Source organism: Anabrus simplex, chromosome 3 (assembly GCF_040414725.1).
Source record: "Anabrus simplex isolate iqAnaSimp1 chromosome 3, ASM4041472v1, whole genome shotgun sequence".
NCBI lineage: Eukaryota > Metazoa > Arthropoda > Insecta > Orthoptera > Tettigoniidae > Anabrus > Anabrus simplex.
In genome coordinates this window covers 466,220,863-466,236,499 of record NC_090267.1, presented here as the reverse complement: position 1 = coordinate 466,236,499, position 15,637 = coordinate 466,220,863, and the positions used below count along the sequence as shown (strand labels likewise).

General features: G+C 39.4%; 1 protein-coding gene across 1 annotated transcript in view; it reads right to left on the bottom strand.

The window, feature by feature from the left end:
- The window catches only part of LOC136866527 (EARP-interacting protein homolog), a 50,718-nt gene that overhangs the window by 26,815 nt on the left and 8,266 nt on the right, over positions 1 to 15,637 (bottom strand). The window contains exons 4-5 of the mRNA XM_067143575.2: positions 13,717 to 13,898; positions 6,096 to 6,221 (exon numbers count right to left, since the gene is read on the bottom strand). Of these exons, the coding sequence (XP_066999676.1) occupies positions 6,096 to 6,221; positions 13,717 to 13,898 (308 nt within the window). The remainder of the gene's footprint in view (positions 1 to 6,095; positions 6,222 to 13,716; positions 13,899 to 15,637) is intronic.

Genomic DNA, 15,637 nt, shown 5'->3' with positions numbered 1-15,637 from the left:
GTTGCTGGATTTGTCAATGTTTCACAGTGGACTGTTCAATGTGGCTACAAGCAGTGGTATACTACACGTGGCCACGAAACACAGCATCAGAATTGTAGTCGGAAAAGGATCCTGACTGTGAGGGCCCGGAGATGGGTTTCACGGTTTGTCAATCAAAATCGCTTCCAAACACGACAGGAATTGTTACAGTCAGTGAATGAAGATCCATCCCAACCTGTTAGCAAGAGAACATTGCAACGGGTATTGTATGCAATGAACATTTGGCACGAGGCCATTGCTCACACAGGCACATAAAGCTGCGTGTCTTCAATGGGCTAGAAATCATTGAACGTGTACAGTAGCTGACTAGCAGAACATAACGTGGTCTGACGAATCACATTTTTTCCTGTATTGCAATGACACACATTGTCGAGTGCACTGAAGGCCAAATGAAGCATTTCATCCTGGATGTGTGCAAGGTCAGGTTCAAGCCAGAGGTGGGTCTGTGATGTTTTGTGTTTTTCGTATCATGGATTGGGTCCGCTCACTGAGATGACCATTAAAATGAACCAGCATGTTTATTTAAACATTCTGGATGATCAGGTGGTGTCTTTCAGTCAACATCTGCATGATGAGTATACTATTGATACCCTGAATTTTCAAGATGACAACAACAACAACAAAGTTTATCAGGCTGGACATATACGTGACTAGTTTTATGAACACTCCCCCACCCTAGTACATGTTGATTGTCCTGCAAAATCATCTGACTTGAACCCTATTGGAAATCTATGGTACATATTGGAACAGCAGGTAAAATACTGACATTCGCATCCCTGCAGTTCGGCAGATTTGCTCGATCAAATCCTCAGCGAGAGGCTTAGCCTGGATGTAAAATGAAATGGCGTATGGCTTTTAGTGCCGGGAGTGTCTGAGGACATATTCGGCTTGCCAGGTGCAGGTCTTTTGAATTGACTCCCGTAGGCGCCCTGCATGTCGTGATGAGGATGAAATGATGATGAAGGCAACACATACACCCAGCCCCCGTGCCAGCGAAATTAACCAATGATGGTTAAAATTCCCAACCCTGCCAGGAATCGAACCCGGGACCCCTGTGACCAAAGGCCAGCACGCTAACCATTTAGCCGTGGAGCTGGACAACCTGGATGTGACGTACGTGCACAACCTTGTGGACTCACTTCCTAACTGAATCCAGGTGGTTATCAAGTCTAAAGGTAGAGTGACATGGTATTAAATGATGCTTGTAATGATTTCTCCAGGTATGAGTAAATTTTTTGTCCAGTGAGCTTATGTTCCTATCACTGAAAATTATGTATCTTTTCTCTGTTTTCACCTTCGCCATCATCATCACCGCCACCACACTCCCCATTCTCCTCACTCCACAAGAAGTCGTCCTCAATACAAAAGAGTGCATTTGATATAATACTCTTCTTGAAACTCTCTACTAGAAGTTCTGGCATAATCGGGTACCACACATCTTGATCCACTCACATACGAGTCGTTTGTTTCCCAAGTGGTGCAAATCCAAATTTGCAGTTTTGTGATATTTAAAGATTTGCATTTGATCTCAGAGTAAATTCCAGGAAGCACATAGATAAACCTGGATACTGCTTCTGAGCAAAAAATTTGTCAAATATTCGTATCCAATGCAAAGCAATAATTTATTTGCAACATATTGCTTTATAACATGGACTCCAAATAAAAAAGCATAATGATATTGCTAAAACAAAGTTTTGAAGCTAATATTTTGCTGCTTTTCTAGTTCAAATCAGTAACTAAATATTTTTGACATATTTTAATACTTCTCTCCTTTTTATTTCAGTCGGACAACTTTCCAATGTGGTTACAATTAAAAAACTACAGAAAATCAACCTGGATTTATTTTGGTTGGTTGAAAGAGAGAACATAGATTTGTCAACCAGAATAAGGACCACGTGTGCTGGATGTACACAACTAAATTCCTGAAGCACTAACGCAATTCGTTCCAGATGCCAACTGTGTGTTGCTCTCATGAAGATAATTTTTGAACTAAGATATACACCACTTTGTCAGTACATAAAGGATCCTTTAAAGAATTGATATACGATGTTACCATGTTACTTACACCATTTAGGAAATCAATACAGTAGCTCATATCTGCTTTACGTCAGGTCTCTTGATATTCCTGGTGGCGTGCATGTTTGGTTGCTATCTACCACCCTCTTGGTATATAACTGATATAACTGTTTCAAGTGCACTTTGAAAGACTTGTTAATGTACACGTCAAGTGTTTGAAGTAGAGATGTGAATCCTCTATGTATGATCACTTGGTCTGTGTTCCTCTGTTGCAGTCAAGCTTTCACTTCATGGAGAGGAAATCAAAATTCTTGAGATTTGCTGATTATATATTGTTATGTGAAACTGCATTAGATCTGGAGAAACTGATGAATGGTATGGACACAGTCTTGGAGAAGAAGTACAAGATGAAAATAAATACTGTAAGTCCAAGATGAAAGTAATGGAGTGCAGTCAAACAAAGTCAGGTCATGCAAGAAATACTATATTAGGAAATTAAGTCTTAAAGGAAGCAGATGAATATTGTTACTTGGGTAGTATTATAACTAATGATGGCAGAATTAAGGATGATATAAAATGCAGATTAGCACAAGCAAGCCTTTCTTAAGAAATTTGCTCATTTCGAACATTGATATAGGAATTAGAAAGATGTTTTTGAAGACTTTCGTCTGGAGCGTGGCATTGTATGTAAGTGAAACATGAATGATAACTAGCTCAATACGAAAGAGATATGAGCTTTTGAAATGTGGTATTACAGAAGAATTGAAGGTAAGAGGGTAGATCGAATCACAAATGTAAAGATATTGAACTGAACTGGTGAGAGGAGATCGATTTGGCTAAATTTGAACAGAAGAAGATATAGAACGATAGGACATATCTCAAGACACCCAGGACTTATTCAGTTGGTTTCTGAGGGAAGTGTAGGCAGTAAGAACGGTTGGGATAGACCAAGGTATGAAAATAACAAGCAGATCAGAGCAGATCTAAGATGTAGTTACATCTTATATATAACTTTTTACACTTCAAGCCAGGCTGAGTGGCTCAGATGGTTGAGGCACAGGCCTTCTGACTCCAACTTGACAGGTTCGATCCTGGCTGGCAGTATTTGAAGGTGCTCAAATGCATCAGCCTTCTGTAGGTAGATTTACTGGCACGTAAAAGAACTCCTGCAGGACTGAATTCTGGCACATCAGCGTCTCCAAAAACCATAAAAGTATTCAGTGGGATGTAAAGCAAATAACATTATTATTTTTTACACTTCATTGGTACTTCCTTCCTCAACATGAAGTTTCTCACTCTGAAAAAAATGCATTTCCCTGTTGAATCATTTTACTGATCTCCATGTTCCCAGCACCGTATCCTGCATTAGTTCACTTCCCAACTATTTAAAACCTCTCCACAATTTCAAAGTTTTATTCCTTATTTCTAGTTCCTCTCCTCTAGTAAACCCCACTGTCTTACTTTTTTTCCACAATGATTTCCATTCCAATAATCTCACTCAAAATGTTGAGATGCCCTTCTGCTCCCCCCCCCCCCCCCCCCCACTGTTTGCTTAGAAATGTAAACATCAATTAGTTAAGGAACTGTCCTACGCCCCCAAGGCTAAGACCATAGTAAGTATTGTTCCATGGTTTCACATTTTTAAGAAGACTAATTTACTGAGCAATTTGAAGCTCTTTTCACTCAACTCCTAGTCTGCCATCTTGGTCAACAACAAAATTTCCAAGGCCAAAACATGTACCAGTTATGTGAATTTATATAAAAGTTAAGGCACATTTTATTGTATTGACCAAGGTGGAATAATTTTATATTTCTCCTTACAATACGGAACAACCCAAATATGAGATCCTTAAATTGCAATGAAATGTATCAAGTATCATCTCTACCACTCATATCCTCTTTGCTCTTATCTTCTTTCCTCTTGCTATTATCTTAATTTTAACTTCACAGTTCTACATTTCTGAATTTCACTTTTAATTCTTCCCTTCCAACTCTTTAATCTCTTCTTGTTCCTAGCCCTTTTTCAAATACCTGGGATCAGCTTTTTATGTACATTTAGCTCAATTATATGGCCAGATGCCTTTCCCTACACCAACTCTATGTGGACAGCGTGTTTCCATGGTGGTTTGTTGTGTGGTGTGTTGTTTGTAAATGAAGAAATGCCCAGCTCTCAAGCTAGAGGAGTTAAAAAGGCAAAGTGAAAGTCCCCGAGAATCGAACCAGGGGCCCTTATACCGAAGGCCACTATGCTGACAATTCAACCAAGGAGCCAGCCATTCCCTTAATTTCTAATCTATCTTATTTTTATTCTTTCCTTTAATTGAATTCTTTGTTTGAACCTTCTATGTGCGGTTCCTTGGTTGTATAGTCAGTGTTGAGGTTTACGGTTCAGAGGGTCCCGGGTTCGATTCCTGGCCAGGTCAACAATTTTAGCTGCATCTGGTTAATTCCTCTGACTCAGGGACTGGGTATTTGTGTTTCTCAAGTACACTTCTCTTCAAATATACATAGTACACCATACTACTAACCACCACTAAAACACACAATAATAAACAGTGAAGGGCACTTCGCCATAAAGCAGGTGTAAGTCCACATATGCGACAATCTGCATCCATGACCCCACCAAAGTATGGGAAAAGTGGCAGGAGATAATGATTTGAACATTCTACCAAGGCATCTTATTTGCTCTTATTTTACTAGTGGTTTTACACAACACTCATTAAGTAGAAATGTTCTTATCAAGCATTTCTTAAGTCTCACAATACTGAAGAATTTCTAACCAATACAAAAAATGAAAATGGCGTATGGCTTCTATTGCTGGGAGTGTCCCAGGACAAGTTCGGCTCGCCAGATGCAGGTCTTTTGATTTGACACCCGTAGGCGACCTGCGCATCGTGATGAGGATGAAATGATGAAGACGACACATACACACAGTAAAATGAAAATGTTAAGGCTCCACTTTTCTAATACAATGAATTGAAATGTATTGAAAAGGTGGACCCTTAACATTTTCATTTTACTGTAATCCCAGTTCAATACAGATCTGAATGAAGTTTCTAACTTTCAACACACACCCAGCCTCAGTGCTAGCGGAATTAACCAATTATGGTTAAAATTCCCGACCCTACCGGGAATCGAACCTGGGACCCCTGTGACGAAAGGCCAGCATGCTAACCATTTAGCCATGGAGCCAGATTAACCAATACAATAAAACGTAGACAAAACATACATTATAATTTACAATAATACTTTTTCTAAAACGCAGGAGACAGGTTGATAAATACGTGTACTTTGGTCTATTTTTTAAATAATTTGCTTTATGTCGCACCGACATAAAGGTCTTATGGCGACTATGGGATACGAAAAGGCCAGGATTGGGAAGGAAGCGGTTGAGGCCTTAATTAAGATACAGCCCCAGCATTTGCCTGGCATGAAAATGGGAAACCACGGAAAGCCATCTTCAGGGCTGCTGACAGTGGGGTTCGAATCCACTATTTCCCAAATACAAGCTCAAGCTATGCAACCCTAACCGCACGGCCAACTTGCCTGGTTATAGGTATCTACAAGAAACTTCCTTGGCATCCAGCCGTAGAAACATGCTGTATAATTTATCTCACCTCATCCCCAACCCCATATCAGGAAAACAGGATTAAGGGGTAGACATACATCTACATATTTTTTTTTTTTAATTTGCTTTACGGCGCACCAATAAAGATAGGTCTTATGGCGACGATGGGATAGGAAAGGCCTAGGTGTGGGAAGGAAGTGGCCATGGTCTTAATTAAGGTACAGCCCCAGCATTTTCCTGGTGTGAAAATGGGAAACCACAGAAAACCATCTTCAGGGCTGCCGACAGTGGGGTTCAAATCCACTATCTCCCGGATGCAAGCTCACAGCTGTGCGGCCCTAACCGCGCAGCCAATCTGCTCGGTACATACATCTACAAGAAATGTCCTTGTTTCTTCTCAATATTAATTTTAATTATACTTATGATTCTTCTCTGAAAAAAAAGAAGTTCATGACCAGAAAACAAAACTTACCAATGAGAGTGATCTGAGCGAGATACAACAGGTTCAGAAGGATTTCGAACATCCCAAAATTTGCTGCATCCATCATCTCCACAAGTAGCCAGGTAGTACTGCTTGTTTGGGTTGAAATCCAGATCTCTACAAGTATTACATCAGAATGAAAACCATTACATTACATTGGAATCAATAAAATTAAATATACCACTAGCAAATCCAAAAATCTACGATGATTTGATATTACAAGTACGTTTCATAAAGAAGGGTAAAGGTAACGGGTGTTTTGGCAACCTATACATTAATTTAGACCAATAGAAATATTGAGCTAAGATAGCTGCCAGGTTTAATTTTGTCAGATCTATCACCAGTTGGCTGATTTGTTATACTGGAAGCCATTTCTTTTCAGTTTTGACTTAAGAACTGTGAGGTTCTTCAGTTGTTGAAAATAATTAGAAAAATACCTGGAAATACCTTACATAAAAAATATGTAATAATAGATTACAACACCTGAATTGATTAAAAACAGAATTAAATTTCCTTCAGGTATAATCTGTTACTAAGTGTTTTTTCCCTCCAAATATTTTCTCATTTCATTTATCCTGAATTGGTTTTGACACACTAAAGAACCTCATAGTTATAAATCTTGTGGATGACACAGAGTCATCGATTTTCTAGCGCTTCAAAAATTGAACAGCAGCAGTTAGGATTGAATATGTTAACCAGCACGTCTGCCTCCGTAGTGTAATGGTCAGCACTATTAGCTGCCATCCTTGGGGGCCCGGGTTCAATTCCCAGTAATGCCAGAAATTAAAGAATGGCATGAGGGCTGGTATGTGGTTGGAATGGTATATGCAGCTCATTTCCATTGGGGGTGTGCCTGAAAAGAGCTGCACCACCTCAGGATGAGGACATGGGTTTACTTTTACCAGCACAATTACATTAGTAGGCAAGAGTCAGGGAAAAATGTCATAATGAAATAATTCCTGACATTGAATAATGTGGCGTCCAACCCGATGGCTGAATGGTCAGCGCACTGGCTTTCGGTTCAGAGGGTCCTGGGTTCGATTCCAGGCCGGGTCGGGGATTTTAACCCTAATTGGTTCATTCCAGTGGCTCGGGGCCTGGGTGTGTGTGGCGTATTCAGCATTACAAATCATCCTAGGTAGGGCCCTCATCTTCACAGACATGCAGGTCGCCTAACAGGCGGTCTAAGAGAAAAAGACCTGCACCAGGCCTCTCCGGAGGCCATACTGCATTATTATATGGCAACAAAGCTGCACTGAGTAAAATAGAAAAAAAATTGGAAGTTATTGTTGTGTGTGTCCTCCGCACCTAAAGCTCCGCAGCCCGCCGCATCACCAATGTTTCCAGAGACTACGAGGTGACTGCACTGCGTCTGGCATGCTCATCTGTGACATCAGCCAGCGCTATATAAGGAGCAACATTCCTCGACTCTCCAGGACTACCCCAGTGTCCAACGACCAGACCACACCGCAAGTCAGACACGGAGGCATCCTCTTTAAAATGTGTTTGAACAGGTGGACTGATTTCTGGCCGTGAGGTCTCACCTCTACACATTGCCTCACTTTCCCTGATACCCGTAGCTACGTCGAGCCCCGAGTTAAGCATTCAGCTACTTCCTCAAGTCCTCACCAGTGCTCCGACGTCCGTCTTAGCATTCTGCTAATTAAGAATATTAATGCAAGTTCCTTCCAAGTCTAAGCCTAATACTAGCTTCCTGTTAATACGAACTCTCGCTACGAGTTACCTTTGTTATTACTCAGCAGATAGTTTTCGACTATCCAAGGACATGTCTCAAGTATTATTACAATATTATAAGTCCACCTGTTCAATACAATACAATATGATCCACTATTTCATATGGTCAAATATTTTTTATACATAATACATAAAAGTCAACAGTTATGTTTTATTAAGGCCTCTTGTGGGCAGAGCATGTAAAATATACTTGTATCGATCCTTCCATCCACTGCAAAGATCAAAAAATTCTACCTCTGGCAACAAAAATTAACCTAGTCAAGTCTCTAATACTGCCCTTATTCGATTATTGTGATGTTGTATTTAGTGACCTTAACTCACAGTTAACCAGTAGACTGCAGAAAGCTCAAAATTCTGGCATTTGATTCACCTCCAATGTAAAACTGCGAGAACATATCACTTCATATCTTAAACTGTCAATGCTAAACCTTCAAACAAGAAGATATCTTCAAGCCCAGTGTGAAGTACACAATATTCTAAGAATGTCTACACTTCAGGACCGACCGACCGACCAAAGCACACTGAAAAATAGATATACCTATACACAATAAAATTCTTTTGATTTAACAAGAAAATGGAGCATATTATTATTCCTTACTTCATAGTATTATGTTCTTCCTTCCACTTCTGTTGGGTACCGGGCGAGTTGGCCATGCAATTAGGGTCGCGCAGCTGTGAGCTTGCATCTAGGAGATAGTGGGTTCAAATCCCACTGTCGGCAGCCCTGGAGATGGTTTTCCGTAGTTTCCCATTTTCCCACCAGGGAAATGCTGGGGCTGTACCTTAATTAAGGCCATGGCTGCTTCCTTCCCACTCCTAGGCCTTTCCTATCCCATCGTTGGCATAAGACCTCTCTGTGTCGGTGCAATGTAAAGCAAATAGCAACTTCTGTTGGTGTCAGTCAGTCCTATTTAAAATTCCCCATCCCGCCTCTACTAATTATCTTCTAGCTGGACTATTTTATACTAACCCTCCTGATATATGTGAGTGACTGGAAGAGAAGAAGTCAATGGAGCATTTTCCTTTTATGATGGCTGTCATTTCTGCAAAGTGAATCTCATGCAATGGCTTCTTCAGTTTTAGAATGGAATCATTGTTGCATGAGCTGAGATCTGGTGAAGAAGGAGTGTGTTCTAAGACTTTACACGCACACGTAAGGTCGGATTTTGGTGTAAGTTAACTAGGCTACAGCCTAGGGTTCCACACTGCAGAAAATAGATAAAATTGAAAATAAAATGAAAATATCGGTATGAAACAGCAATCAGTTTGTTCAAAACTTGCGTTATTGCAGATTTCCATACTGCGGCTTACTCGGTAGTAATTTTTCTAATTCTGAGACAACATGACCGTATATGTTCAATTTCATTCTAAAAAACTGTAGTTTCACTCCAATGGCTTCTGTGGCAAATGTTTTAGTTTTCTAATTCAAACAGCATTATCTAAACTAATTTAACCTACATATTTCAAGCACCAGTAAAGTAGACCTAATGACAAACTTTTTGCTATAAATTTGCATGGGAATAGCCTTTCCGAAATTGAACCAAATGCGAGAAAATGCAGCGAAACCTCATTAGTGGATTTTGCTTAGCATGTTGTAAATTCAAAGTCCCAATTCACGTCATATTAATTCTATATAAAAATACTTCACTTATCACATCACAAATTTTCACTATTACCGCTTAGCAGGATCACATTTTTCCCAGCCCTGAAAATGTTCTTTGTCATCCCTTGTGAAAGGAACGTGAATTACAATACAGATTAAAGCCCTCACAATAGGAGGCTGGTTGGAGAAAGTTGCACGATAACAAGAAATGGCCTTGGAATTCCTTAACTTTACAGGGTAAATTACAACTTTGGGAAGCAAGTTGTTAGCCTCTGGAAAGTTCAATTTTGCTCTCCGTTTTCACTGATATTGCTGAATAACCCAGAAAGCCTGTTTGTGCTTGTATTTCACATTTCATTCAGAAGTTAGAAATGTTTTAAATTTTTTAAAAAATATTTGCTTTACGTCACACCGACACAGATAGGTCTTATGGTGACAATGGGATAGGAATGGGAAGGAAGTAGCCGTGGCCTTAATTAAGGTACAGCCCCAGCATTTTCCTGGTGTGAAAAAGGGAACAGGAAACCATCTTCAGGGCTGCCGACAGTGGGGTTCGAATCGACTATCTCCTGGATGCAAGCTCACAGTTGTGCGCCCCTAACCGCACGGACAACTCGCCCGGTAGTTAGAAATTTAGTCTGTGTTGAGTGATACAGTGAAGGGTAGCAAATACTTGTGTAGCCCAGTTATGGATACTGGAAAAATCGTGGTGAAGACAAAATTAAAATGCAGAAAGTGGATAGGCATCCTTCAACAGTTGTGCGTATGTTGAAACTCGCACCTTCGAGTTTCTACTTTAGTCGATCAACGTTTTGTCACATTTGAGATAAAGGTCAAAGTAATCCTCTCACACATGGCCGAGTTTAAACTACACATAATTCATGGTCGAAGAGTGAGACCAGAAAACGTTTAATAACCCACTGGTCCGAAATATAAGGCTTCAGCTTACATTTGTTTTACAAAGAGTGTGTGTGATCTGCAAATAATGCTCTAATACTTTTATCTGCCCCAGTGCAAATGTTTTTATATTTGTTGTCTGGTGTTTTACACACTGTTATTTAATAAGTCCCAGTGGAAAAGGTTTTTGTATTTTTTATCTCATATTTTCCACGTATTTTAATATTCTCATCTTTAGAAACAGTGAATAGCCTGTATGTTTCACTGTACCTGTACATACACGACGTAAAATGCATGCTTGTCAGAAAAAAAGAAAAATAAATAAATTATGAAGTGTTTACAAATCCCTGTTTGATAGTTCTGATTCGTGTATTCAATAGTTTTTCTCGCTTAACACATTCTCTTTCCTTGTCCCCTGCAGAAACATCCTATCAAGATTTTATTGAATAAACTAACCTCTGAAATCAGTCATCCACTCTGTGCCATATTTTGAGGTGTATCACATTCTTACTTAATTTCGGTACATAGCATTTAAATTACATGATCGTTTACTTCAGCCTTTATTTCTAACTTCTGTTTTTGGCCACGTTGTTTACATATTTAAAATATGGAAACATGTTCTCTTTCATTTTCGAATTAAGTTTACAGAACTCCCATCGACGAGTATTACTAATCGACTCTGACATCCCCTTCAAGTTCGAATGTCGATGAGAGAGCTCGCTGGTTCACATAGCGCGAAAACTACACCGAAGATTATATCGATTGCATTCGATATAATTGCTGGAGCGCATAAATACGATAATGGAAAAAATAACGCATGCTAAATTGCTCGTAATAACAAATGCATCAGTGATAGGGTTCTCGCTGTAACCGAAGGATAATGCACAGTTTAATACAGGGATTTTCAAGGGACATAAAAATCTGTTGTTACAACGGAGTTCTCGCTATAGCAGATGTCTACTGTATTCACAAGTTAAACATGTTCAAACTTAACAACATTAATTACTGATAATCTTGAATACATAAATTATTTAGTTGGTACATTTTGTGTCCTCATCCTTACATCACCTCAAGAAAGTGATATTTTTAGGAAGGTTATTTTTTGATGACATCATTATTTAATTTGCTAATAATAAATGTAGGAAAGTTGCCTTAAAATGTGGATATGTAAAAGTCTCAAGTCAATAAGAGATTTTTCCTATTTTTAGCCTTAAGTATTACCCTGAGTATTACAAGTTTCAATCAATTGCACACATAATAAATCATCTCTCCCTCACTGTATTAAAAAAAAAACCCAAATTATTATTTCTTCAATGTCATTATATCCACATGAATATACAGACAAAACCAAATACTGTACAAGCCTAACTGACTGATAAATTGTTCACAGTCAAATAAAGAGAATTCATGTCTTAAAGTTTAGCACTTCCATTTCAAACTAACCACTTTCAATATTTTAGCATTATGTTTTATTTGTTTTCAAGCCAGTTTTAAGGAAAGACAGTAAGGTACTTACTACAGAAGACTTGGCCAAAATAGGAGGGAGAGCTTACTTAGCCTAGTGGCTCGCACTCCCTAGATCTGTACAAGGTCCTTGATGGGAGTGAAATTATGGGCTGTAGCATTATCATGGAGAGGTATGGATGTTTCAGTCAAAGTGTACGATATAGAAAAGTGTGGTAGCACTGGGCATTAACAGCGTGACTCCTCATGAACAGGATGACACTCAAGATCATCTTGGCTGTTATACAACAAAATTAACTTGACCGTTGTGGGTGATGGATTCTGTTGCACCTTATGTCATTGTTGTGACATTGGGCAGTGCCATTCAGTTGACTAACATTTCAGTTCTGGTTTGTATGCTTGTGCCCAGGTTTTGTCAATTGCAATAATGTGATAGAGCATGTTGTTCCCTTTGTGCTGAAATCAATCCAGGTGGATACAGAAATCTCATAATGTGTCTGCTTCAGCAACTCTGTTAACTGATGAGGCACCCACTATGAACACTTCTTGAGCACCTGCAAGTCTTGCCGTAAAATGTAGAACACTGTTGACCAAGACATACCAACCTATGATCTTCATTACAGACTTTCTCACTTACAATAGATTCTTCTGATCAGTGTGTAGCATATCATACTGTATTGAGTTCTGTATTTACCCACCCCTTTACATAGTTTTCCCACTCTTCATTCTGAAAGGAAATTTAAAAAAAAATTGCACATTTTTTCCCATTGTGATTATGTAAAACGTTTTCTATCATAGCTCGTTAAAAACAAGTAAATGTATACCAGAAAATCTCTTAGATATCTAATAAGTCATGAAAATGCCAGAAGTAGAACACAAATAGTCTGACACATTATTAGAATGATATTTCCACATCTATATGAATACAATGGTCTCATTTGAAGGTTTCTTATATTTATTTTAATGACTGATAAGAGATAAACAGTGGATGAAGTAAATCCTCCAGTAGCAACTGAGAACCACCAGGCAGAATGCCGGCATATAGCAGCTGAGGTGGCGAGACGACATCGGGAGAGCTGCAGGGAGAGACTGGTTGCGGAGAGCCACTACCAAAGTCACACGGAAAGCGATGGAAGAGGCCTACATCCAGGAGTGAATGGCTGTGGGCTGAGGATAACAACAATGAGAGACCAGCCTGTGATCTAGAACTAGCAAGCCTGCCTCTTACACAGAGGTCCCAGGATCGATTTCTGGCCAGGGCAGGGATTTTTACCTGGATCTGAGGGCTGGTTTGAGGTCATTCAGCTTACATAGGAACAACTAAGGAGCTATCTGGTGATGAGATAGTGGCCCAGGGTTAGAAAGCCACAAATAATGGCTGAGAGAATTTCTCGTGCTGACCATGCATCACCATGTACTCTGCAGGCCTTTGGGCTGTGCAGTGGTTGCTTGTTAGGCCAAGACTCAGCAAAGTTGTAGTGACATGGGTTCTTTTTGTTGTTTGACTGATATGAGATTAGAGAGTGGGACCACAAATATTCACTAAAAAAGATGTAAAATGTTTGTAAAGTCATGGTGAAGATGCTTTGCAACAGGGATAAATTGTTGTTTGAAGTTTCTGGGATAGAGGCACTATACTGAGACTGGACTGCTAATAGAAGAAAAAGAAGTGTACCATTTGAGAGACTAGATTATAATACCAGACTAAAAGTGATGGAAATACTCATAAAATGAAGAGTTTCTTAAAAGGTAACAATAATTAATGATTGAGGATTGTTAAATGTTAAAGAACAACATATATTGAAGAGATACAATAAGATTTATTACATTAATGCTGTTATCCCTTTTTGACCCATTTTCATCTTTTAAGGCAGACATACAGTAACACAATACCTGATTAGCTGAGAGTGAGCTCCCTCAATCAACCATGCGTGGTTCTGTGGAGAGCGCAGGTCCCAACTACGAACATGACAGTCATTCACTGTAGTGAACTGAGTGCAATTATGATGAGGATTCCATTTACCAGTTGTAAATCGTGGTTGGCCTTTTCCTTCTAGGCATATGTTTGACACAAGCTGAAAAAGGACCAAACAATATGTTGCTATAAATTTGTGGCTTTGTTCTAAAAGGGCCAATATCAAAAAAACATGTTTTCAAGCTATGAGCATTTGAAGTTTTGCTTATAGTTTTCCAACTATTTCTTTCAACAACTAATTTTAAATAAGTGTACACTTTCTCTGTAAAAATCAACTGACTAAATACAAAATTTTTCTATCATATTTTTTCTAAATTCTAAGGTCTGTAACCTATGTTGGTAATCTAACATAATTATGTATAAATATAATTGGCAAGGGTTTATTTAATGAAACTTAAACTGTTTTTATTTATAGGAGACATTGGACCTTTTAATATGCTGTAGGCTAGGATAAACTGCTTTTGTGTCTGTTATTGTTTCGATAAAAAATGACATTGGCCCTTTTAAAACCAAGCCATAGCAATACAGGGGAATTCAAAATGATGGACACGATTTCATAAATTTATTCTATGAAATCTAATGAACATATCATACTGTGAAATATGCGCAAAGAAAGGCAAACTCTCAAAGTTTAGTTTCATCCCATGTGATTTCATTTTTAAGCCGTTACGAGTGCGCAGGAAGCAAGTAAAGAAAATGGCTGTGGCTGGAGAGCAGAAGTCGTTCTGTGTGCTTGATTACCATGTAAACAAGTCTGTGATCAGTGTTCAACGCCATTTCCGTAGCAGGTATGGAAGAGACCCACCTACTGAAAAAGCCATTCATGCATGGTATGCAAAATTCAGAGACATGGGCTGCATCTGTAAGAGAAAGTCGAGTGGCCGTCCTTCGACCGGGGAAGAGACAGTGGAAAGTGTTCGCGCCAGTTTCGTGTGGAGTCCGCAGAAGTCCACCTACCAGGCAGCGAGGCAACTTGAACTTCCACAGGCAACATTTTGGTGCATTCTGCGGAAACATTATGAAATCCTACCACTTGCAACTGGTGCAGGCCTTAAAAGACACTAATTATGCTGCTTGAGTGTCCTTCTGTGCTGATTTTCTCACATTAATAGAAGAGGATGGGTTCTCCGAAAGGATAATTTTCAGTGATGAAGCGACTTTTCACCTTTCCGGGACTGTGAATAGACACATCGTAAGGATCTGAGCAACTTGTAATACACATCAAGTTGTGGAATACCAATGTGATTCTCCCAAGGTGAATGTGTTTTGTGCCATTTCCCATGAGAAGGTTTATGGACCCTTTTTCCTCATTTGAATCTACTGTGACAGGAAATGTTTTTCTTGATATGCTGCAACAATAGCGCCTGTCACAGCTCGAAGAGGATAGTGCAGATTTCATCTTTCAACTGGATAGTGCCCCTCTGCATTACCATGGCAACATTCAGAGCCATCTCAACGAGACATTGCCACAACGCTGGATAGGTCGTGCATCTCAGGAGGATCAAATTCTCATTCGTTGGCCACCGCGTTCCCCCGACTTAACCCCATGTAATTTCTTCTTGTGGGGTTTCGTAAAGGATCATGTTTACGTACCATCTCTTCTACTAACATTGGATAACCTTTTGTGCCCGCATCACAGCAGCCATCGCAGAGATTGGCCGCGACACACCACACAAGGTTTGGCGGGAGATAGACTATCGGCTTGATGTATGTCGTGTTATGCGAGGTGCTCACATAGAACACTTGTGATATGACTGGAAAAAAAAAAAAAAAAAAAAAAAACCTTGAGAGTTTACTGTTCTTAGCACATGTCTCACATTATGATATGTTTATTAGATT